This window comes from Pteropus medius, unplaced genomic scaffold, assembly GCF_902729225.1.
Source record: "Pteropus medius unplaced genomic scaffold, Ma_sr-lr_union100, whole genome shotgun sequence".
In the NCBI taxonomy this organism is placed as follows: Eukaryota; Metazoa; Chordata; class Mammalia; order Chiroptera; family Pteropodidae; genus Pteropus; species Pteropus medius.
In genome coordinates, this window is record NW_024349797.1 from 5,546,158 (window position 1) to 5,569,791 (window position 23,634).

Below are 23,634 nucleotides of genomic sequence, written 5' to 3' on the forward strand. Positions count from 1 at the left end.
ACACAAAAAATAAGAATGGAATTTGTTTTGGCTCCAGCTTCTGCTTACTTAGAACCTGTTACTCCCTGTTACCCCACTTCCCACTGAAGAATAGGGAAGGAGGAGGGGTGGCCCCATGAAGGGAGGGCTACAGCAGACATCTGCACTGAAGTAGAAGAGTTGAACCCAACCCACCGAAAAAAAAAAAATAGAGCTTAATTCCCGTGGTCTCTTGATGTTTCCAGGGAGCCATCTGGTCAACATTTTTTTGGTAATTCTGTCTGGTAATTCAAAATGATAGCAATCAAAGCAGCTAACATTTATGCAGTGTTTGCCTTGTACTGAGTTAAGTGCTTTACAAGTATTTAATCTCATTTAATTCTCAGAACACTGTCATGAGGGAGGCTCTCTTATCTTTCCATTTTATAGCTGAGGAAAAGCACTCTTAGAGTTTAGTGATCGACCCAAGGCCATCTGGCAGGCCGGGATTTGAACCCAGAACTATCTCCAAAATTTAGAATTGTAACCACAATGCCCAAATGGACAACTTAGTATTAAAAGAACTTTGGGGTTCCAAGGTATCCTGACTCCCTTGGTTCTTAGTGCCCCCCCAAAATTGAGTGTTTCTATGTACAGTGGTGGTGACACTCCCACTGCTGAATCGAACCACATGGAAATAGTTTGATATCTCGTTTAATGAAGAGGTATTTTAATGAGGCTCTTCTAGGCAATCCATCAAGCATAGTTAATGGCCCTGCTTAGTTATTTATGCAGAATGTTTTTTCTTCCCACCTCTTCTATTTTGCCTCTTTTCTTCCTCCCTGCGGCCACTCCACCCTTAACTCTAACAACTCACCATAAAACCTGAAAGGAGGTGTGGCTGAAGAATGATTCAGAGCTCTCTAGAAGTCTCTTTGGGCGGATACAGCTTCTAGGAAATACAGGGCGTGGGCTGGAGAAATGCTCAGCCGTTGCTATGGGGACGCCCCTTCCAGATGCTGAGGCACAGCTCTGTTGGGTAAGGGCCTGGATTTTTCTGGAACAAGAGCCCTAAGGAACTCACTTGGAACTTTAGAGATCTGATAACAGCAAATTAGAGGCACAGAGGATAACTTATGACTCACTCATGGGGTAGCTGGGAGACACTTATCCAGCTCCCCTCTGGCTTCAGGGTGCTCACTTTAACTCGCGAACAGAATTCAGGTTCCATGTGCCCTTGAGGGACCTGAGTTTCAGTTGAATGAATGTTGAACTTGGTGGGATTCAAGAGATCAAAGATCTTCTCTAAGCTCTGTCCCCGAATCTCTTCCATCCTCCATCTTAACAAAAGAGAGTTAAACTAGATAATGTCTATGGTTATCCCAGACTCACCATTCAGTGATTCTAAGTGAGTCACCCAGGATTACTGGATAGCCAGTGGTTTCCTAAAGCAGCCCCCTATTCGTTCTCCTCGGCTGTAGTATATCCTCTCAGGTCAATGCTCTGGGCTGCTCTTGGTTTGGCTTCTCCACAATGATTCTGTTTTACATTTGAGGGAAGGAGAAGGAGATTGTGTTCATAGAGATGATGGGAGTAAACTGGTCTTCATTTTTGAAAGTTCATTGGCTTAATTCAAATGTCAACCTTCCGAGGGCTGGATGTTTATTTGTAGATGTCAAAGGTGATTTTAAATGGCAATTCCTGTCATTAATGATGCGGTGAAAAGCAAGGAGAAAAATTAGAGGGGGAGTCAGAATTTCAATTTGTCTGGCAGATGATCTATTCACACATAATCTCATGCACACACACACTGCTGTCTGTGATGAAGAATGGTCACTGGGAATAATGGGGAGGGAGGGAATTATAAGTGTTTTGAGATCTTGTGTCATTCAGTCCTATGTAATAAACAACGATGCAACTTGCTCTTAATTCTTATGTTTCTTTTTCTTTGTTCCTCAAGGCAATGGATTATTATTATTTTTTCTCTCTGCTGGGAAACTTTGCTTGACTTCATGTTCAGTGTTCTGAATCTGAAGGGGAGAAAGATTTGCTTGTGTGTTGGTATGCACAAATCAACCAGAATATTTTAACCAATATTCTTTCAGGATTCCAGTTTGCTTGGATCTTTGGAGTCCTATCTGATTCCAGGATGATGTCTTTCCGGACAGATGTGAAGCTCATCCCTCTTGCTACATGCACAGTGAAAAGGGAGCCTGGCCCCTGGGCTTGCATGGGTGGTTTTTGGGTGAAGGTAGAGAGCTAAGTGCTCAGAAGCTGAGCACCTTTGGGGTCTTGCATGAACTTGATAGTCATGCAAGGGCACATTGCATTGTGTGTGTGTGTGTGCTGCTAACACTCTTCTTCCTTTTTCTCTCCCTCTCTCTCCTCTCCCTTTCCCTCTCTCTGAAAATGCTGCCACAGATGTCAGTCAAGGTCCAGGTGAGTCTTTGTGTTTGCACAGCTGCTGTGCACATTTACCCTCTGTCAGATTGTGCATGGTTTGACTCTGAGTGAGACCTTTTTCTAGGGACTCTAAATAGAAAAAAATTCTAAGTATATTGCATTTTCATTGATTTAGAGTTAGAAGAAGAAATGCCTTGAATTGATAGATTCATATTGGTTTTGAAGAACCATTTTAAAACCAGAGGAATGTGGTTCCCATGGTTATATAATCACTTCCTTCTGGTTAATATTTCTGGATGAATCGAAGAGGTGGAAAATGAGCATTTTTTGAAAATATTTTTAAAAGATGTTCTTAAGATATGTATTATTCAATTTAATGAACGTTTTTGCTTTGTCTGCTGTAAATCTGTTTATCTTCTATAGTTTTACATGATTGAAAGTTGAAGATATGACAGCATGGAAAACATGATATGGGTAAAAGGTTTCTTTCTTTTTATTCTAAGAAATGGCTTTTTCTTTTCCACAATGAAATTCCACAATGAAATATTTTTCTTAGTTATATAACTAATATATGCTCACTATAAAAAAAAAAAAAGGAATATTTTTGGTCAATGAACAAATGGAAGAACCATCCTTGTAATTGTGCATTTCTCTTTAAAATGTGTGCTCAGCCAGAGTCTTAATTTTAATCATTGTGTGGGTATAGACACATATATATGTACACACACACAGAGATTTGTATGATTTATGTGAGAGGATATAACCATTTATAGATGAGAAGTGGCAAATGATTTAGAATGGTTTGGAGACTATTCTAAACTGGCTAGAATTCTTAGTTAAGAATAATAATTAACCCTACCAAATGAGAAGGGAGTATCATCTTTTTTAGATCTTGTTACATATGTTTTCTTGTTTAGTCCTTTTATCATTTAAGAATTATATAATTAAGCATCAATACAGGATAGGTATTGTTATGTCCATTTTAACGTGAGGGAAATTTAGGGCCCAATAGGTTTGCCCAAAGTCATAGGGCTTGTCGGTGGTAGCAGTGGGATTTGAACTTAGGACTTTCAGACTTCAAAGCTCAAGCATATTCCATCAGAACATGCTGGGTCCCATCACTGAAAATTTTTAGCAATCGAAAATCTCATAAGTGTTTCCTAAGAGGACTATTGTTTAGTTTTGTTTAGACATAATGTGACATTTTCACTATTAGCAGACCTCTTTCCAAATTAATTTATCCTTAATTGTTTTTGAATGTCTAAAATATCAACCAAACTTAGGAAGAGTTTCTGATAATTGACCTGGATGGGATGTTACACAATGTAAGAGAATAATATAGTTATTTCTAGCTAATACTCAGGATTTCCCCATCTCTTTTCTTCTACCCACCCTCTACCCGTTTGAAAATTGATTGGTGTTTGAACCAAAGCACGAGAGAGCATTTCCTAGGAAAAGACCTCTAAATTCAGTTCTTATTTGATATTATTTTAGTTTAATCACTCAAAAATATTGAGAACCTACTATATACCAGACACTCTTCTAGGCACGAGGGATAAAAGAGTGAATAAAACAGAAGACAGTCCCTGCCCTCATGGACCTTTTATTCTAGATGGGGACAGACAATGAACCACATACACACACACGTATACATACTATGTATATGTATATATCACACCCATATTATGTCAAGTGGTGGGTGATAAGTACTGTGGAGAAAAATGAAGCAGGGTGAAAATGAAGTTGCTAATTTAAAGAGGGTGGTCAGGGAAGGCCTCTGCTAAGAGGGTGTTTTCTGGGATACTTTGGGGAAGCGAGGGAGTAAGGCCAACACTTCAAGTTTTGTTTGTAAAAGTGCCGCTTGGCTTAACCCCTCCTCTTCCTGGTTCCCAGCAGAGATGTGGCTCAGGGTCTGCAGGCAGACTTGTGTGTTGTGTCTTGTGTAGCCCCAACTACCTGAAGGAATGAGTTGGGGCTAAAATCCAGCCTGTGCCCATGGAGCTGCCATATTGGCCCTGGGTAAAACAACATGGCAAGTGACATGCAATGAACCCGTAGGCTCCCCTCCATCTCTTCAAAGGGGCAGAGGTCAGTGGGTGACCCTTCCTTAAATAACAGCAACTATAACTAGCGCCATTCCGATTTCATGGCCCTTATCTCATTTTATTCTCTCAATAACCCTCTGAGGTGTGTTGCCTGTGCTCTGTTTTGCTGCTGAGGAAGCTGAGGCCGGGAGGTTAAGTGATGTGCTGATGTCTCTGAGCTAGTGAATAGCAGGGCCAAGAGGGGATTCCAGTCTAATTCTAAATCTTGCACTCTTTGTTCTGCCCTCGAGGTGTCAAGAGCTGATTGCCAGTCCTGTGACGCCACTGACCCCTTGCTTTTCTGTGGTTTCTGAGCCTGAAGCAGATCACTAATTCAGAACCTTCCCTTGTGGCACTGAATGTGGCAGGAGGCAACCTGAGTGCCTGGCCCTGGCCGAGGGTAGGGGGTGGCCTCTCACCTCTCTGAGCCCCTGGCCAGGCAATCTGGAGCCAGCAGCGCTGTGGCTCTGAAACAAGACACCTTTAGTGGCTCTCTGATGTTTTTCCCTTTCTGCTTAGGAAGACAAATTGGGGATTTTATGAGCTAATGTAACTATTTACCCAAGGGCCACTGAAAAGACTATAAAGGGGCGATTGATTAATTGATGAATTTTACATGTTGAAGAGATTGGTTAGAACTAACCCTGTTGTAAAGCACAGTCGGAGATGGGGTCTGGCAGGCAACACCTTTCCAAGGTCCAGGAGATGGTCTGGGGACTCAAAGAGAGTCTCGTGGACACTCAGGAGAAAAGGGGCAAATGATATTTTACCAGATTTCTGTGTGGGGAAATCCAGTACCTCTTCTAGTCTTTGGGAAGGAGGTTCAGAATCATAAAGTAGCAACGGGCATTTGTGCTGCATGGACCTGAAGAAGGGGAGGGGGTGCTCAGCTTTGACGCCTCCCATGCATCCTCTGATTTGACTTCACATCAGCCCCTCCAGGCAGGTATTGCCATCCTCTCTACAGCCGAGGGAAAGAAGCCTCAGAGAAGCCTCGGCTGCCCACGGTGCCAGCTGCTAGTACAAGACAAGGATCTCAGACCTGCCTACCTCCAGAGCCTGTGTTCTTTTTCTATGAAACCCTGGTATTTCCAGGGCAGAGCTGTGGGTGCGTCTTACCTGTGTCTGCATTCCCAACTCTTCGCATGGAATATGGCATGTAGTAGGGTCTAAAAAATATTGTTTGCGCAGAAAGTGTGGCCACCAGCACTGGAGGCATTGTGAGTCTGCAAGCATGTTGGAGCTCAGAGGTGCCCTGTCCAAGGAGTGCATCTCTCATACTTCTCAGAAGAGGAAACTGAGGCTCGGGGAGGGGAAGGGACATCTCTAAGGCCATGGACCCCTTTTGTGGCCTGGAAGAAACTACTCTTTGGCCCTTATCCTATGCTCCTGGCCCACTGAGATTTGCCATTGGTTTCCCTGGGCTGCTTGTAGGGCAGGAGTGGACAGTCCCAGCTATGCTGTATTGTGCCCTCTACCCTCTTCCGATGTGTTCCAGAACTCTCAGCCAAGAGGAGAGGAAGCCGTTTGGGGGAGTGGGGGGCATTGGTTAGAAGAAGGATTTGGACACCAGGAATTGCGCTGGGGCCAGGGGCTATGAGACCTCTTCTTTCCCCTCCCCCAAGCTTCTCTCTCCAGCCAGGAGGGGCTGTTTATGATGCTCCAGTGACAGCCTCTCTCCTCAGAAGGGATAATTTCTCAGGCTCTGCCTGCTGATTAGAGCTGGAATTTAAATGAATAACTGTGACCTTGTGGAAATGCCCTAGTTATTCAGAGGCCCGATGAGGAAATAGGCCTCTTGCTTCGGTCTGTCAGAGGCCTGGCAGGCGCGGGAGGAGGGGCGCCTGTCTGCCAGGGCCCGGAGGAGGTCTGCTGTTGCCAAAAGCCACTGACTGCTTTTGCTCCAGCCCTCCCTCTGCTCTCTCTTGATCTCTGCCCCCTTCAGTTTAAGTCATCTCAGGGCTGTCCTTGGAGAGGAGACCCAATTATTTGTCTTGAGCCCTGCTCTGTCTCCAGGGAGGTCACTCAGTCTAGCCTGAGGGACACTGTCCTAAACCCGAAGTCAGGATGCAGCACCCGATATGTCTGACTTGTGTTAATGGACACAAAGGGTTTGCCCTCGAAGCTTGCTACTCACAGGTGACCCACCCAACCAGCCGCTTGGGACTCGCTCAGGCGCTTATTAGAAATGCAGACTCTCAGGCCTCACCCCAGACAGACCCCTAGGTGTGTGCCTTAAAGTTCTAAACACACTGACCTAAAATTCCAATCTCTCCTCCCCTTTCGGGCCAACAAGGCTGTGTTTACTGAGCAAGGTACAGTCGTCCTTGCTAACGCCCTATTCCTCATCTGTTCTGCTGGGCAGAGCATGAAATACCTGCTTTCTAGGTGGATTGGAGTTAAGAAGGAGAAAGAGGTTAGGGAATAGAAAGGGGATGAACATTCGCTGGCCGCTCAGTCTGTGCCAGTCATTCTTCAGGCACTTTTCATCTAAGAGTTTATGTACTGGGAGGCAGGATAGCTTAGGATAGAGTAGGGTTCTGCAGACTAAAGCTCGCCGTCTTCGAGCTAAGGATAGTTTTTCACTTTTTAAGTAGTTGAAAGTAATCAAAGAATAATTTGTGATGCAAAAATTTTGTGAAATTCAGATCTCAGTGTTTTTAAACCAAGTTTTGTTGGAACAGAGGCACACTTGTTTATTTCTGAATGTATCAGAAACAAATATACTGAATCATCAATGTACTATTGGCAAATTCAGAGTGGAGTCGCTGTGACAGAGCTGGCAAATCCTAAAAGATTTACCATTTGATCCTTTACAGATAAAGTTTGCCACCCCTGGGTAGAGTACAGACTTGGAACCGGATGCCTGGGTTGGCATCCTGGCTCTATCCTAGCACAACAGTACGCCTGTTTAAGTTACCTCTCCCTTAGGGGCCCTCTTTTCCTCACCTGTAAAATGGAGACAGTAAGTACCCACTTACATTAGGGGTGGAGATTAAGTTAGCTCATGTGTGTCAAGTCTTCAGAACAGTGCCTGGCACATGGTAAGCAATGTGTAAATTAGCTATTATTATAAGTTATCTCATTCGATCCTTTCCATATGTGTTTTCATTTTCCAGATGAAGACACTTAGGCTCAGAGAGGTTTAAAAACAAAACAAAACATTCTTTTGCCCGTGTCCTGGTCTGCCTGACTGTGCAGAGGCACGCTCCCACTGCTGTGCCGTCCAGCCCCTCTCTCCTTGTCACACATTCTCTCTTATCTGGCCTGGTCTTCATGCTTTCAGTGAAGAGGTCCCTCAAACGTAGGGCCTGGCCAACATTGCTCTCAAGCGAGGCTTAGGAATCATGGTAACAAGAGAAAAGAAAACTGACATTTATGGAGGACCTCATGTGCCAGACTCCTGCCACTTTACAGATGAAGAACCTTGGGCTCCGAGACGCTGTACCCTTTGCCCAAATGAGAAGCAGGTATGGTAGATATCAAGACTTAAGTGCGGATCTGGGATCTCTGCTCTGTGTCCTGTCTCCTTCTGGCTCTGCCACTTTTCCCAGGGGCTGTGTGGCTTTGGGGACGTCGTGCAACCTCTTCTGGGCATCGGGTTGCTTTTCTTTAACGTCGTGAGTTTGAATCATAACAAACTTCTCAGACTTCTTCCGTCCTGAAGATCTATGATTAGGCCATCTGACTGAGATACTTTGGGGAATAGCAATCAGAAAAATGCTTTCTCCTTCATTACCAAAGACTTATAGCTCCAAACTCCAGTAGTAACTGAAATATATATTTTCTTTTCTATGCTTTTGGGCAGTAGTGCCACTTGTCTTTCTCCTTTATTTATTAAGAAAAACACTTGACATCTATTGAGCTTATATTTTGAGCCTGGCACTAAAATACTGAGTTTTTGAAAGCATTATTTACTTCTATTGACATCTACAGGACAGATTCTGTCATTAGACCCATTTCACCTAAGAACAAACTGAGATTCAGAGACAATAATTCACCAATGCAGTAAAACGTGATGCAAACCTTGTATCTGCTCCTGGAGCCATCTCATAGGGGGTCCACCAGACGAAGGCCCACCCCCCTTCACTACTATGGGCTCTAGGCCTAGAAGAGCCAATACATCATGGGCACAGAATAAATACTTGCTCGATGAATAAATAGTGCTCAGAACTCAGCTCTTAAGTTTTACCCCAAATCCCTCTGAAAGAAAATCTGCTTTTTATTGGGGTTCACCTTGAGATAGAAGGTAATTGAACCAATCTTTATTCAGTGCCCATCCTGGGCTTGGCTCAGTGGGGGGTGCCAGCTGTAGGGAAATCCACTGGTGCTGTGCGTCACTGGATTGGAAAGGGGCCCTTGGCTGGGCTAACAGTGCTCAGCTTTCAGCCAATTTCCCGGCTGGGGCCTGGGAAGACCCCCCTGGCTCCCGTAGCCGTGCTTGATGAGTCAGTGTGCGTGAGGAGCTGCTTCCCAGCCTGCCTCCAGCTCTGTTTAACTCGTGGAAGCAGATCACTGGGCCTTGGTGCCTTCTTTTAGGGTCTTCTTCACATCCCCTTCTTTACTGTCTCAGCAAGGCAGACTCACTGGGATGCTGCTTATGGTCCCATTTTGTTTGTCAGTTCCAGAGGGGACGGTCAGAGTCAGAGCTGGGAAAAAATCTTCAGAGGTATCCTGTAGTCTCGGTGGGCTAGTACTGCCCACCCTGACCCTGCCAAATGTGTGGGGACTACATTTGTTCCAATGATAAGGGGACATTGGTGGCATTTAGTATAAAGGGGCAATGAATGCTCAATGTAATATGTGGGAAGGTCTCATTCAAAAATTTGTGCTGCTCAAAATGCCGTTGGTGAGACCAAAGAGAAACTGTTCTAGACCAATCTCTTCTTCGTACAGAAGGGGAAACTGAGGCCATAGAACTTCCGTATAACTCAAGTCGCACAGTTTATTTGTGGCAGCCTTGGAGACCCTCCCAAGTCTGTGGACCTGCCCCGGGAGGTCTGGAAAGGATACAGGCTAAGCTAGTCAGTTTGCAGGGCCAGGCCTGAAGAGGATTGAGAAGATGAAATGCAGCTGGAAGCTGAGGGCAGTGGGTCCCCTTCTGAGACAACTTAGCTGACTGTGACCACCATAGTGGGAGGCAGCGGAAGACACCTGGCAGTGCTGCTAGCTTACTGGAGAAATGGTGTTGGCAGATAGAGGGTGGGATTGAGAGAGTCTCCTGAATAGTGACGGCAGTGACTGCAAGCTTTTGACTTCTCCCCATGTGCTATAAACTATGCTACATGCTTTCCATATGTGGTTGCTCGCGGTGGTCATAGGGATCCTGAGAAGATATTTTATAAGTGAGAAGCAGATATTTTACTGGAAGAGGCACAGGAAATTTAACTTGCTCAAAATCCCATAGTTAGTAAGAACTAGGACTGGGACTTGCATCCAGGTCTTGGATTATTTAGAGCAGTGGTTTGCAAACTCTGGTAGGCATTCAAATCACCTGGAGAGCTACTGAATGAGATTCAGGATCATTAAAGTAAGGTGTCGTCCCCAGGGGATTCTGATATGACCAAAGTTTGGGAACCACTGTTTTAAAGGAAAGTGAGCTGGAAGGTGAAGGAATTTGAAAGCTTCAGCCTTAACCACTGTTTTGTACCCCACATACATCAAGGGAGGGAGGGGTGGAGGGAGGTTGGAGTGAATGGTCTTCCCTTTGTCTGAGCTCCCATGGTAACTTAGGTCCTAGGAGAGCCATCATTATAATACACTATGGTCCGGTTTGTGTTGTCCTCCACACACCCCTCATTGGCTACAGTGGGCTGTGGAAGGACAGGGGATGTCTTACTCTTTGAGAACTTATCCATGCCTGCATCCCTGCTACCTGCCATGTTATATGTGCTCATAAAACTTTGTTGTTAGAATCAGCGTTTCAAGGATGGAAAGGACCCAAAAGATCGTTGAGGCTCTGTGTGCACCTGATCTTTGAATCTCTTCTATAAGAGTTTATTCAGACTTGGCTTGAACCCCTGGAGGGATGAGCAACTCATTGCTCCTTTAGCCATTCTGTTCCATTCTAACAGCACTCAGTGTTCTCAGGCTCTTCCTTACTCTGAGTCACTACAGCTTTCACCACCTGTATTGCTTTCAGCCCTTGGAGACACACAGAATAGATCTAATTACACTCCCAGTGTTTGAAGACAGGGCTTTTGTCTCAGGATTTTCTTTTCTAAAGGGTGTAAAACATCTCCAATTTCTTTGGGCATTCTCATACAAGGGTTTCAAATTCTTTTATCCAGATCATTGTTCTCTGAAAAATGACTTTCTTTTTTGCCTCTTTTCCAAAGAAGAATGCTCATACCATATATAGTATTATGTATGTTCATTACAGGATGGTCCCATTACTCCCTTTTTTCTAGACTCCCTATCTCTATTAATGATAACACTATCTACCTTAGCTTTTTTTTTTTAAATGACTATAGTATTAAGTTGAATCTAAATGCACTGAAAATCTTTACTATTTTGTGTGCACTGCCGCTAAGCCATTCTCACCCCCTCCTGCACTGTGCATGGTTTATTTGACTTAGACTTGAGACCATTCTTTGATTCTGTTCAGTTCAGCCCTGGATTTTTAAAATCTAGCACATCACGATCGACGAGGGCACAGTTCTTTCATCTAGTGTATCAGCTGTCCCTCTTGGCTTCATGCCATTCATGAGTGAAGAGCTATTTTAGAGAAGTTCATGACAAGTTGGAGAGCAAAGGCCTCTTTGGGAAGAGTTTTTTCTAAAAGACATAATCGCCTGTCTCTTAATCCTTAGAGTGACACGCGTGACTGCCTTCATCTCTCTTCCTTCCATGCTATTCATACACCAGGACACCTCCTTGCCCCGTAAAGAGGTGGACCAGATTGGGAAGGTGCTGCAGATCTTCTTTCCTCTACCCTGTGGTTATGCCTACAGAAGCTGTTGGTGGTTCTTGGGTGACACTGGAAGAAATACTTTCTGTTCAATCCAGTCACCAGGCTGTAAGAGCGGTGTCGGCTGAGAGGCAAACAGTGAGTGGACTGATACAGTCAAAACCGATGAAGGGCTTCGTGATGAAGATGGAAACCAGTTGGATCCTGGGAGGGCAAATCCAGAGGCTGGCACATGGGTGGCACCTGCCTTGGAGAATTAGCAACAAGCTTTCTTCTGGAAACCATCGTAATCAGTCTAATTATTCAGTTCCTCCTTAGTATTGTGCAAGGCTTGTGGAAAAGCCTAAATTGTATATGTAAACAAGTGATCTTCCTGAGTGTCAGCTAATAATTGCTATTAGGTGATTCACTGAAGCTTTGTTCAGAGCCTACCTTTCTGATATGGGTGATAATCTCAGTGTAGTAGTTTGAACCATTTACAATTGTCATTTTTGTAGTTCAAAACCAGTCAAATATCAGCAGTTTCATGTGATTCATCCCAGTAGCCGTTTGGCCTCTTTGAAGATTATCTTAATTCATAGAAGCATAGAGTCTTTGAGATAGACTAGATTTTGGGGAGTTATCTTTTAAAACCCCACTCTGAATCTCTTCTAGGAACCCCCTGTTCTTCTGGAATGTGCTTGCTCCTATGTCTTGCAGGAGCAACTTTTAAAATTTTAAAATCAACTCTCCTGTCCTTATCTAGCTCTCTCTTATTTGAGCTGTATGTAGCCGTTCCTTCAGCTGTTCTTCATGTAACATAATTTTGGATCCTTTACCATTTTGATTATGCTTTGGACATACTCCACCTGAAGGGGGAGATGTAGGGTGCTGTGCTTAAGAGCCAGAGTTTGCATTTGTCCCTTAAAATTAAATTTCACTTTTGCCTGTTCACACCCATGTGGACCCTGATTCCGATATCTAACAAATTAGCTATTCCTTTCAGCTACTGTTGAGGACAACATCTGGATAGCGTGCCATGAATATTCTCAGCCAAATCATTGATCAACATGTTGAGCAGCCCAGGCTTTGCCACAGGCCACTGGTGACCTCTCTAGAGCAAGCAAAGCAAAGTCCATGAGGAAGGTCAAGGAACTGCCCAGGGATGGGCAGGTCTGAGGCACAGCTGTGAAAGTGAGTGGACATTTACCTCAGACCCCGCCTCTTCCCTTTCAAGCATTCTTCTCCCAGTCCTATACCGTCTGTCCTTCCCCTGCTCACAGTGGCCAGCGTCCTCAACCTGTGACTGACTGCATGTCTCTGTCCTTCCTTTACTTGTCCGTGTGCCGCCTCCGTCGTTGAAGAAAGACCTTTAGCTTGGCTTTCTAATGCTCTCACGCACAGGACAGTGTCAGTGAGGAATCCGAGTGTATCTTCTGTTCAGGCTTGCATTTTAATGAGGGAAGTGGCTTAATAACCTCAGGAAATAATCTGTGAAAGAAAAAGCTTTATGTTTTAGTGGAATCTGTGGAGGGGGATTGAGGAGAGGGACGTGGCGGCCACTTAAAAGGAGCACTCCCCCAGTGCTCCTGATATCATGCTCGACCGGGGTCAGAGGTGAGGTCGGGTTAATGTCCAGGCCCTATTTTCTGTTTCTGAAATCTCTAAGATGTGCGTCTTCCTTTCTCTACCAGCACTGAATTAGACGGGATAGCTAGTGTCATGGTTACCATCACAGCCTGGAAAGCCCATCTGTCGGCTTAGAATCCTGACTTCACCCCTTACTAAGTAGTGTGACTTTGGTTCTAGGCCTTGCTTTTCTTACCTTGAAAATCAAAAATCGAAGTATAGCAATGTCTGTCCCATAGAATTGTATTTAATGAGATGATACATAGCCGTGCTTTGTCTATAGTAAACAGTCAACAAATATTACCTACTGTTATAATTATCTTTATTACCAAGTTAACGAATTTCTTTTAAGTGCTTAAAATGCTAAGATACATGTATTTCTTCTAACGCCCTTCTCTCTCTTCCAAATTCCTGGTCACCCTACAGATGTGGCTTCTCTGTTCATCGGGCCCCAATCCCCACCCCCTTCACTAACTGCTTAGTTCCTCTAGAAACATCAGGTGGATGTTTCCATTACCTTCTGATTTTACGTAATTACTCTTTTCAAAAATCCTCGTGGCTTCATAAGAATTCAACATTGGCACTTGGCACTTGCAGCAATTAGTGACATTTAATTTTTCTACTTCAGTATGAAAAAAGAGATGATATATGTAGATTTTACAGTGGAATAAAAAGTGAATGAAAGGAAAGTCTTGGCAGAGATAACTTGCTTCCCCCCATAATCTTTTATTATTTTTTTTCCCATGAGTGACTTCCTTCCTCCCCTGAAATATTTTTTTCCAATTACCCAGAGTGAAGGAAGGAAGGATGAACTGAAAATCATCTGAGGTGGGTGGGATATATAGGTTTGAGGGGGAGACAGTATTAGCTTAAATGATGGAGGCCTTCAACTTCTGGCCTGGTTCCTGAGCATTACATCTTCCTCTTGCTCGTTTCTGTAAGTAGTTTCTTCTCTCTGTATTAGTCATTCTTATGACAGCTTCATGATGGCCACAGCTGCTCACCAATGACTTTGCTTTCGTAGCCATTTCCATTCTCCCAAGCTGTAAAAGCAGCTATCTCCATGGGAATTTTCCCCAAAGGATGTAACATAGTTTAGAGGACCATACGTATATTTTGCATATAATTTACATATGATTTGCAGTCTGTTCTAAGGCAATTTCAACTTTGTGTGTCTTATCTACTGGTGATCTTTTTCTCCTCTTGTTCTTATATATACCCTAAGAATCTGTGTCACACACAGATGGGCACAAAGAGGGTGGAATACAGCTATGGAAAGAATGAGGGAGGGGGTAAAAAATATGAGACATCTAGTTGGGTTCCAGAACAGTCCCTGGATCCAGCTAGAGGAGCATTTTGTCTGGGTATGACATCTAGATAGGAGACACTTCAGTTACTTTCTATTTTTTTGTCACTATTTTTAAAAAGACATTGTGGTTCCATCGGAATTTTGTGTTAGTAATTCTTAATATCCTGCCTGTCAAAGGGTCATCCAAGCCCACTTTCTGTTTCGTACCCACCATTAGGTGAACTTTTATAGAGCTGGCTTTTGAGTGTTGGTTGAGGATCTGTTTTAACTCAGAGCTCAGAGTGAGATTATTTTGGAAAGATGTGGTCCCCTTTGCTTCCCTAAGCCCCCTGTTCTAGCCCTTGTCTTTCAGCAGCCCCTTAACATCAGAGCCGGAATAAATGCCAGCCTCCAAACCCAGCCAGGGTGCTAGTCCCGCAGATGGCTGTGTGGCACAGGGGGGCCACTGCCGATGTGCGTTTTCACCCTCTGTTTCTGAGGTTGACAAGAATGCCTATCTTCATTTTTTTCCTTCCTCATCAACCACGCTCCCAGTCTAGACTCCTTCTCCTTCCTTATTAATTATATCCTTTCCCATTAAGATTTTTTTAAGCTTTTTTATCTGTATCTATATCGGAAAACCATATAATTCCCTTTTTAATGTAAAATTTTCTTTTATTATTGAGTATGCTTTAAAAAAAAAAAAAAAGAACCTCCAGGATATCTTACTATCCCCGGACCCCACCAGCCCTTCCAGGTTAAGTCCCAACGCTCTAGCCACTTTTTCTTTGAAGATTTATTTACCTACATGGACACAGACCTCTTGTCCATGAAGAGGAGGTGATACACCTTTATACGGCCCTGACTTTCTTGTAGACCTCAGTCCTACATTGTTAAAAGCACCCTAGACATTTTGGCTTGAATGATGCTTGTTTCTTCAACTTATCATGTCTAAAACAGAGCTCATTATTGCCCTTACTCCAAATCCATCTCCTACACCCATCCCATCTTCCTGTTTCTGACAGTGCTTCACTCAGTCTCCCATCCTCTCCTCCCCTGAAGCATCTCATTGGTCGCTCGAAGCCTGTTGAATCCTCTTTTTCCCTTTTCCTTCCTGCTGCCATGATATTAATTTAGGTCCCTTGTCTATGACTAACCTTTCTGCCTCCATCTCTTTTTTCTTATAATCCATCCTGTCCACACCATTGCCAAAGTAATCTTCCCCAACATCGTTTTCCCTGGGTCATGCTCCTGCTCATGAACCCTCAGTGCTCTCATCAGCTGCAAGATCAAGTCCATTTTCCTTAGCCTTGAAACTCAAGGCCTCCATACAATGTCTCCATCCTCCAATCCCGAAGATGACCTTTCACTTTTTTCTTATGTGAACTATTCATATTTGTTCATACCTACCATGTGCCTGGCAGTATCCTATGTACTTCTGGGAAGTTGAACAGGAAAGGCCTTACAAATGCTTTTTGTGATCTTGGGAGCTAGTGGTGCTACCTGGAATGTTTTCTGTCTGAACCCTAAATCGTCTTTCAAGGCCTATTCCATTTTTCACTTTTCTCTAGAAACCTTTTATATGCATCAGGGCTCTCCTCATAGTCCAATTGTCCTTATTGTCTGAGTTCGTCATTTGACACTTAGCAGTTTAAACATTCTTTCATTCCTCATTCAGTCACCAAACACATACTGAGCACCTACTGTGTGACAAGGTGCTACGCTAGGTGTGGCCTCACACATCAGTCTATTTTTATATCAAAATCAAAATAAACAATAGCCCCTATATAAACCTTACCATGTGCAGGCACAGCTTTATATTTATTTATTTATTTAACCCTCAAAACAATTTATGAATTTGGCAGTTTTATTATCTGAATTTTACAGCTAGGGAAATCAGGGCACAAGGATGTTTAGCGACTTGCCTGGGGTCAAAAGCTAGAAAATAACAAAGGTAGGATTCAAATCTGGCTCTGAAGTCCTTGATCTTAACTCTTAAACTTCACCGTCAGGCAATATCATACATGTGTTGTGTAAATAGAAACACACACACCTTCCCAACTGAACTCTAAAGTCCTAGAGATCAGTGACCATGTACCATATGAGCATGTATCCCCATTACCTTATCCAGTCTGCAGATAGCAGTTACTTGAATCTTTTGGTTGATTGATTGTTGGTTCTTGCATTCACTTTGGAGTGGGGAATGCTAAGATTTTTAGTAGCAAGTAGGAGTGTTTTGGGGGTGGAAGGAGGGAGAGACAGAATTTCAGAATAGACCTGGACACTTAGGGATTCTTGGTTTCCCGTTCTTAACTCTCTGCAAGCTATGAGGATATGTTTGTACAAGATAAAATCCCGATGTAAAAGCTCTTGAAAGTGGAATAAAAAATCCCTTCTCAAAAAGCAAAACAAAACTCAAACCACATTATGGTTACATAGTTTCTCTTGTCCCTCATGTGGTTTCCTGTTATACTTGTTCATGTACATTTTGCTTTATTGCCTGCAAAACCAAAGTTTTGATATCAGGATCCCAGATCTGTATTCCCGGCCTAATATTTCTATTTAAGGTTTTTATACATTGAAGAATATAAACACTTTATTTGAGTTGCAATAGTGCAACAACATATGTAGCTTAATAAAACCTGGTAAGTACATATTTGCATTTTAAAGACACAGGTGTTGAGTTATTTGCATTTTGAAAGGATTCTTCCTTTTACAAAAGGATCCACTGCAGGGTTCCATTAAATATCCAATACCCCTTACTGCATTTATCATACAATTTAATTTGCCAAAATTTGATTTATATGCCACCCTAAAGGGGTAGTTTTCAAATTCTAGTGAGCATGAGACTCACTTAGGCTACTTATTTAAAATTCAGATCTTTCCTCCAGCTCCTTCCCAAGACTGTAATTCATTAGGTCCGAGGTGAAGCCCAGGAACTTCACTGTTAATAAACATCCCCAGGCGGTTGATGTAGGTGGTCAGTGAAATCCATTTTGGGAAATACTGCTTTAAAGAACCTATGTAGCACATAAATGGGGTCCAAGAATAGGGGGGCTTCTTCAGGGCTTTGAATACCCTCTGACGACCAGGTGTCCTGCTTACTCTTCATTTGGTAAAGTCTGAAAATATTTATTTGGGTCAGATAAAGACTAATCCACTTCTCTTCTACTCACTCCTCCAAGCTGTCAAACATCTTTGTCCTTTCACTTTTAAATTAAAAAAAATTCATAGCCCCCAGCTTTATTGAGATGTAATTCATATAACTGTGTAAGTTTAAGGTGCACAGTGCGTTGATTTCATACATTTATATATTGCTAAATGATTAATACCGTAGATAGCATCAGCTAACAACTCCCTCCCATCCCATAATTACCATTGCTTTTCTGTGGTGAAGAACATTTAAGACCTACTCTCTTAGCAACTTTCAGGTATAATATACAGTATTATTATCCTTTCATTTTTAACCTATTTTAATCTTAAATGTCTTCTGGGACCTTCCTTATTCTCATTTCTTAACATTTACAACCCTCCTGTGAATAGTCACCTAGTGAATCTACGTACCTATTCTGTTCTTATTTATGCTTCCACATCCTCTACCTGCTTATCCCAGGCCTGTTTCCTTAATGCTCTTGATCCGGATGCTAAATGCTATGACCTGGCCCAGAAATATTAGGGTTTTTTGAAACAGTTACTTCTGCTGAAGTTTCTCTTAGCCAAATCTGTGGCCCATTGTTCTCTCTCTCTCCCTACTATCCCCTCCTACAAAAAGACCAAAAATTAATTTTTTTTAACAAAGTGGATCTGAGAATGACTTGCTTTGGCATGATTTCATGCCTACATGAGTATTAATCCTAGGCCTTGAGAAATAAATGCCAGAAACGTGTATCTAAAATATGATTATAGTTTAATGAAAATTTGTTTAAAACATAAACTTCATGACATTTACGGCACACGTATCTATGTATTTAATATATCATTGGTTTTTTAAAAGTCAGTTGCTTGACCTATATTTTGCCTCTGATTACTTTTCTAAATCTCTGGTAATCTCCAAAAACATTTAGAGATTTCCATACTTTAGAGATTTTTCTCCTTTATTAATCCCCTATATCCCTAAATTTCACTCCGGGTAAAGGTTCTCTGGCGTGATCTGGATTTTGTGAAACATCTCCCGTAATAATAAAAGCAATGGAAGAGCAAATAACTGGTGCAGTTGGTTACTGGTCGGAAATCTTTTCTTTTAATAGATTTATCAGGGCTTATGCTTCCCTTGAAGTAATGAGCTCTTAATCACCTTGTTTGACTTCCATAAGGACACAGCCAGAGGTTGTGCTGTACTGTTTGTTTATTAGAACTGTGGTGCGTGTGCGTACATGGTGTGTGTGTGTGTGTGTGTGTGTGTGTACACACGTATACACACGTATACACACACACACACACACACACACACACACACACACACACCCCTTCTTTAACCCATTCAGTGCTGGGCTAGGCCTCTCTGATTAAGGACAGCAGACGTTCTAAAGAAAGATGGTGGTGGAGAAGCAGTGGAGGGAAGGGGTATGGTTGTCACTGGGCTGAGATGAGGGTGTTAGGGGAAATCATTTCAGGTCATCTCTACAACTCTGGCAAGCAAGAACTCATCTGATGTGTTCAGTACCATTCTGTTTTTGTAGAAAAGAATACTGTATCTAAAAGGGGGAAAATGTTGAATGGTAATCTCTGGAAGATGAGGTTATAACTAATTTTTTTTCTTTTCTGAATTTTCCAAAATTGCCACAGTGAGCATGTATTACTATTAAAAGCATATTTTTTTAAAAAGAAAGAAACCTACTTTGCTTGGCCTCTTGAGTCTCTTTCCCAAGGGACCTAATCTTTAATAGATTTATCTCGAATCCTACCTATGCCATAGAACAGTGGTGAAAGGAAAGTTCTCGTGACAAGCCCAGAGCAGTTCAGCAAACAAAAGTCTGTATAGACCAGAGAGTCGGGCCTTCCCGTGCTCATCGTGTGCTCCTGAGTACGTGTGTGTCCCTGTCACTCCTCCTTTTACACAAGAATTAAGAGAAGATTGTACTGCATTCAGAATTTTAACTTTGTCTTCTCTCTTTTTCCTTCCTTCCCCCCACTCCCCCTTTCCCTTCTTTCCTTTCCTCAAGGCCTCTCCCACCTCATGATGAGTGAACAAGGTAGGTGCTTTTTGCTTGTGGGGCTGCGGCTACCAGAATTGCTTGCCTTCGTGCCTCTGGCTGGTGGCTCAGAGCCTCATTGACGCTGGCAGGCCATTTGCTGCCTGTCCTTCCTGTTGTGGCAGTGAGGCCACCCTGTGGTGGGGGGCACCTTCCCCAGTGCATCGTGGTTTCCTGGCCCCATCAGTCCCTCGGCTTCTCCATGCTGCACTGCCATTTGTCATAGGGCCTGGCCCTGCCGGGCTGCCTCCAAGAGGGAAGCATGAAACAAGGCATGACGGCATTGATAATGGGGGTGAATGCAGCTAATTTCAGAGCAACAGAGCGGTTAACTTCCTCCTGCTTCTCCCCACACCCCATGCTGGGGCCCAGGGTTGGGGGAGAGGAGCTGGGCTTCTCCCTGAATTTCACTCTGAGTAAAGGTTTGCTTTTTTGCCTTCCCCTCCATCCCACTGCCCATTGTAATGACTTTCAGCCCCTCATAGTGAAAGAAAGCCCTTGGGGGTTGACTGTGTTCAGTTTTGTATAAAAGCAAAACCACCAAGAGAACATGCTAATATCCTCATGGCAGGATTCTAACTCATTATACACCCTGAAGAAAACTGCATATAAAGATCTGTAAATTCAGCATCTGCAACCTAAAATATTCAAATATGCAGGGAATGAACTGTGCAAGAAATTCAGCTCAGCTAAGCACAGGGTGGGCTGTGAATGAAGCCTTTTCCTCCTAAATAAAAATTTTCCACATTATCAACCTAAATCAAGATTTGAAAACTAAGCCTACTTAAAATTGTCTTTTCCTTCACTGTTCAATTGCTACTATTGTGTTCCTTCTGAGCCTTGGGATGATTGCAAGATTGGTCTACCTGCCTTGCCCTGACATCAAAAGACTATACTTTTATTTCTCTTATCTTTTCCAAATACACATGGGACTCAGAGCCTCTTTTGGAGGACCAAAGAAAAGGGGAAGGACAGCTATTTCCTCATTCTCCTGTTTTTCTTGCACTTTTGAGGAGGGCGGGGCAGCACTGAAGGGTCCCCGTCCCTCCCCAACTCCCTTACATTGGATCATCAGGTGGTGTTGCCACAGAGGGCGATATGATCAGATTTAGGAACCACCTGGGCCAAGAGAAATTTGTTTATAGTGTTCAGGTAGCTGCGCAGGTGGGCAGTTGAGGGCATCCTGATTTGATAAGGCAGGGTAAGGAGGAAGCACACTTTTCCAATAGAATTTGATCCTCCAGACCTGAGCCAAGATGCACAATTTGAACTCCAGACATTTCAATAAAAGCACAGCCTGGTATAGAGCAGACATCAAAGAACAGAGCTGGAGTGAGGAGGTCAGGTGAGATTTCCAGTGTTAGATGGAGGAAGAGGCTGGGGGCGAAACCCCTCTATTCCATTTGTAGGCGAAGTTACCTGCCCACAAGGTGTAGTTATCTGCCAATGGCAGGTAACTATGAAGTGGGTATGAGTAGAGGACACACTCATGTCGACCTAGTGTCCAAGTAGTTTGAGAGAGTTAAGCACAACTCTACAAAGTCCCAAGCTCTATGAATTGCTGGAATTTAGTGGCCCAACTTGGATAACAAGTTGCACTAGAAAAAGCAGACCCTCAGAGTCCCGATGAGAAGACGCTCTGCAACATGCTCTCACCTATGCTCCCGGCTGCCCTTTGAGAGTCCTTCCGGCTTTTATAGAGGCTTGGAGGTCTGATTCATCAAATGGCTGGTGTCATAAGTCCAGGCAGGTGAGATAGGCTGGTGGGGACTTCTTTAACTTTAATTAGGTTTGTTTAAGACCCACTGATGCAGCACAGGTATTTTGGAGGGCTAAGTCCCAATGATCTATGAAAAGCATGTGGAGAACTCCTATTGTATACCTTACCCACTCTTCTGCCCGCTACTTCTCTTGGGCACCCAGATTGATGTGTGCATGAACAGAGAACTCAGGCACACCCAAATACACATACTCTGGGGGATCTTCTAGAAAGAAGATTCTTCAGGCAATAAAACAGTGACAGACATGAATATTGTGAATTCCTCTTGAGAGAGGTTTTTAAGAAAGGATGCAGAATTCTCTGGGTTGTCAGTACCACTAAGATTTTAAATTGCAACTTGCATTTTAATTTGTTTTTAAGGTCCTTTATCTATATCTGTGCTCCTCATTTTTTCCCATTTCCCAGCTCCTCCTCTGTTCTCGCCCTTGTGATGATTACCTGAAAAAGCAGCTCTACTTCCTACCAATAGTCTTTTCCTTCTCCTTATTTCTTCAACGTGGAAGAGATTTCTGTCTGGTTTCCACCCAATCTCCAGAGTTTGTTTCCGATGTACATAAACATGTGTGGAAATACTTACATGTGTCGTGTGCAAACCACCTATATTCATTATGTTATTCACTATTGCTCCTCATGACTCATATAAATGTTGGGAAAATAAAGGAAAGCTTAGCTTCTCTGACTTTCCCTAACCAATTTTAGATTGTTTAAGTGCATGCAATTTCACATACATGGGGCTGTGCGGTGCTTTTGCATGCAGACTTGGTCTTGTTTCTAAGGATGGGAGAGAAGAAACTAACGGGAGAAAGCTTAAACGTGAAGCCGATGGAAGCAGCCTTGCTGGTCCCACGGTTTAGGGCTTTTTTAAGCTTCACACCGTGCAGTTTGTTTTGTGCTGCCTTCTCAAGATATTGTAGTGCTTTTGCTGCTACTATTGTGGGTTTTAGAGTGTGTGACATTTCTTCATGCGTCTGCAGTGTGCTGATGTTTTACTTTCCTTGCTCTTTCCCTCTCTCTCTCTCTTTCGCCGCCTCCATGGTGGACACCATGCTTCCTCTACTTAACTGGACCTTCCACTTCATTTCTGTAGGTAGAAGTAAAGGTATAGATCATTTTATTTTTATCATTATAAATATCAATCTGCCTTCTGAAATATTCATGTATCCAAGGGGAACTGTTGATTCTGATGAATACAGTCCAGATAATAACTTAGTGCTTTTAATAACATCTAAAAAGATAAATAAAAAGCCAATGCTGTCGTTTTCCTTCAGTGCCCTTCATGTTCTGTGGTTGGGGGTGGTTCCGAGTTGGTCCACCTCCCACTAAATCCAGGATGAGGCTTATCCATTATGGCGTGCTTTTCTTAGCAGGAATGGGGGACTCTGAAAGTGGTTATGCAGTGAAGGGGAGATGTATTTTACTTAATGCAGGATATTCTAAGAAACTCTCCCCGTCAATGTACTGAGGGAACAGGGGAGATGTGCAATGACGTACCATTGTTTCTATTACTTGGGAATAACTGAATTTGGGGATCATATCAATGAGGGAAGGATGATAGATAAAAAAAGGGAAGAGGATTGGTGAATTGCTTGATATTTTATTTAATGCAAAATTTGAGGAATATTTATTTTTTTGCCTGTATTTCTGTGAGTGGAAATATTCTGACTGGGGGTGACGAGCTGAGAATGGTGGGGCCGGGGGTGTGGAATAACATGAGAAATACAGTGCATCACATCGCAAGGAGAAAGTGGAGAAAGACAGAACACTGGATTTAACTTACAAAGCCAACCTTTGCCCAGTAGGCTGGGAGGGGGGCGGTGCCGAGCAGGTGGGTTCGCTCCAGTGCCCCGACACGCCGCTCAGCGCTTCGCACCTTGGGGTAGCACAGCTCACTCATCCATTCCTAATCAAAGCTGTCAGCGACCTGAGCCCGGACAACCTGGCTCACCAGCTCAAATTGGATTAGCTGTTCAGGAGTGAAGGGAGAGGTTAATTGATAAGTTATAAATATGTATCTGCATTCGGTTCTCTCTTCTTCCTCCCTAACTCTCCGGCCCCTGTCTTTTGAAGCTATGTGCTGTTGCTTCCTGCCAAGATCGGCTAATAACAGAAGTACGAAATGTGAATTCTGGCATGAGAGGGTGAAGAGAGGTGGGGGCGGGGCGGGGATGAAAAGTTATTGAAAACACCGATTTGATGACTAGTGAACTGGCCATCTCTCATTGGAGTTTCATGCTTTTCTGGATTTTAAAAATGTTACATGTGGTTACCTTGGAAGCAGCCTTGTACTTACGCTTTGGGGTTGGTCGACTGCCTATAACTTTTATGCTTATTGCAAATGGGTTCATTCTTAGAAATCTGTCATGAGAACCCTCACACTTCTTTGGGTTTGGTATCTTTTGAAATGAGATGGA

General features: G+C 43.2%; 1 protein-coding gene across 1 annotated transcript in view; it reads left to right on the forward strand.

Moving 5' to 3' along the window:
* NRXN3 (neurexin 3) overlaps positions 1-23,634 on the forward strand; it is a 1,605,778-nt gene that overhangs the window by 268,912 nt on the left and 1,313,232 nt on the right. Inside the window, exons 15-16 of the mRNA XM_039883931.1 lie at positions 2,380-2,397; positions 19,414-19,443. Of these exons, the coding sequence (XP_039739865.1) occupies positions 2,380-2,397; positions 19,414-19,443 (48 nt within the window). The remainder of the gene's footprint in view (positions 1-2,379; positions 2,398-19,413; positions 19,444-23,634) is intronic.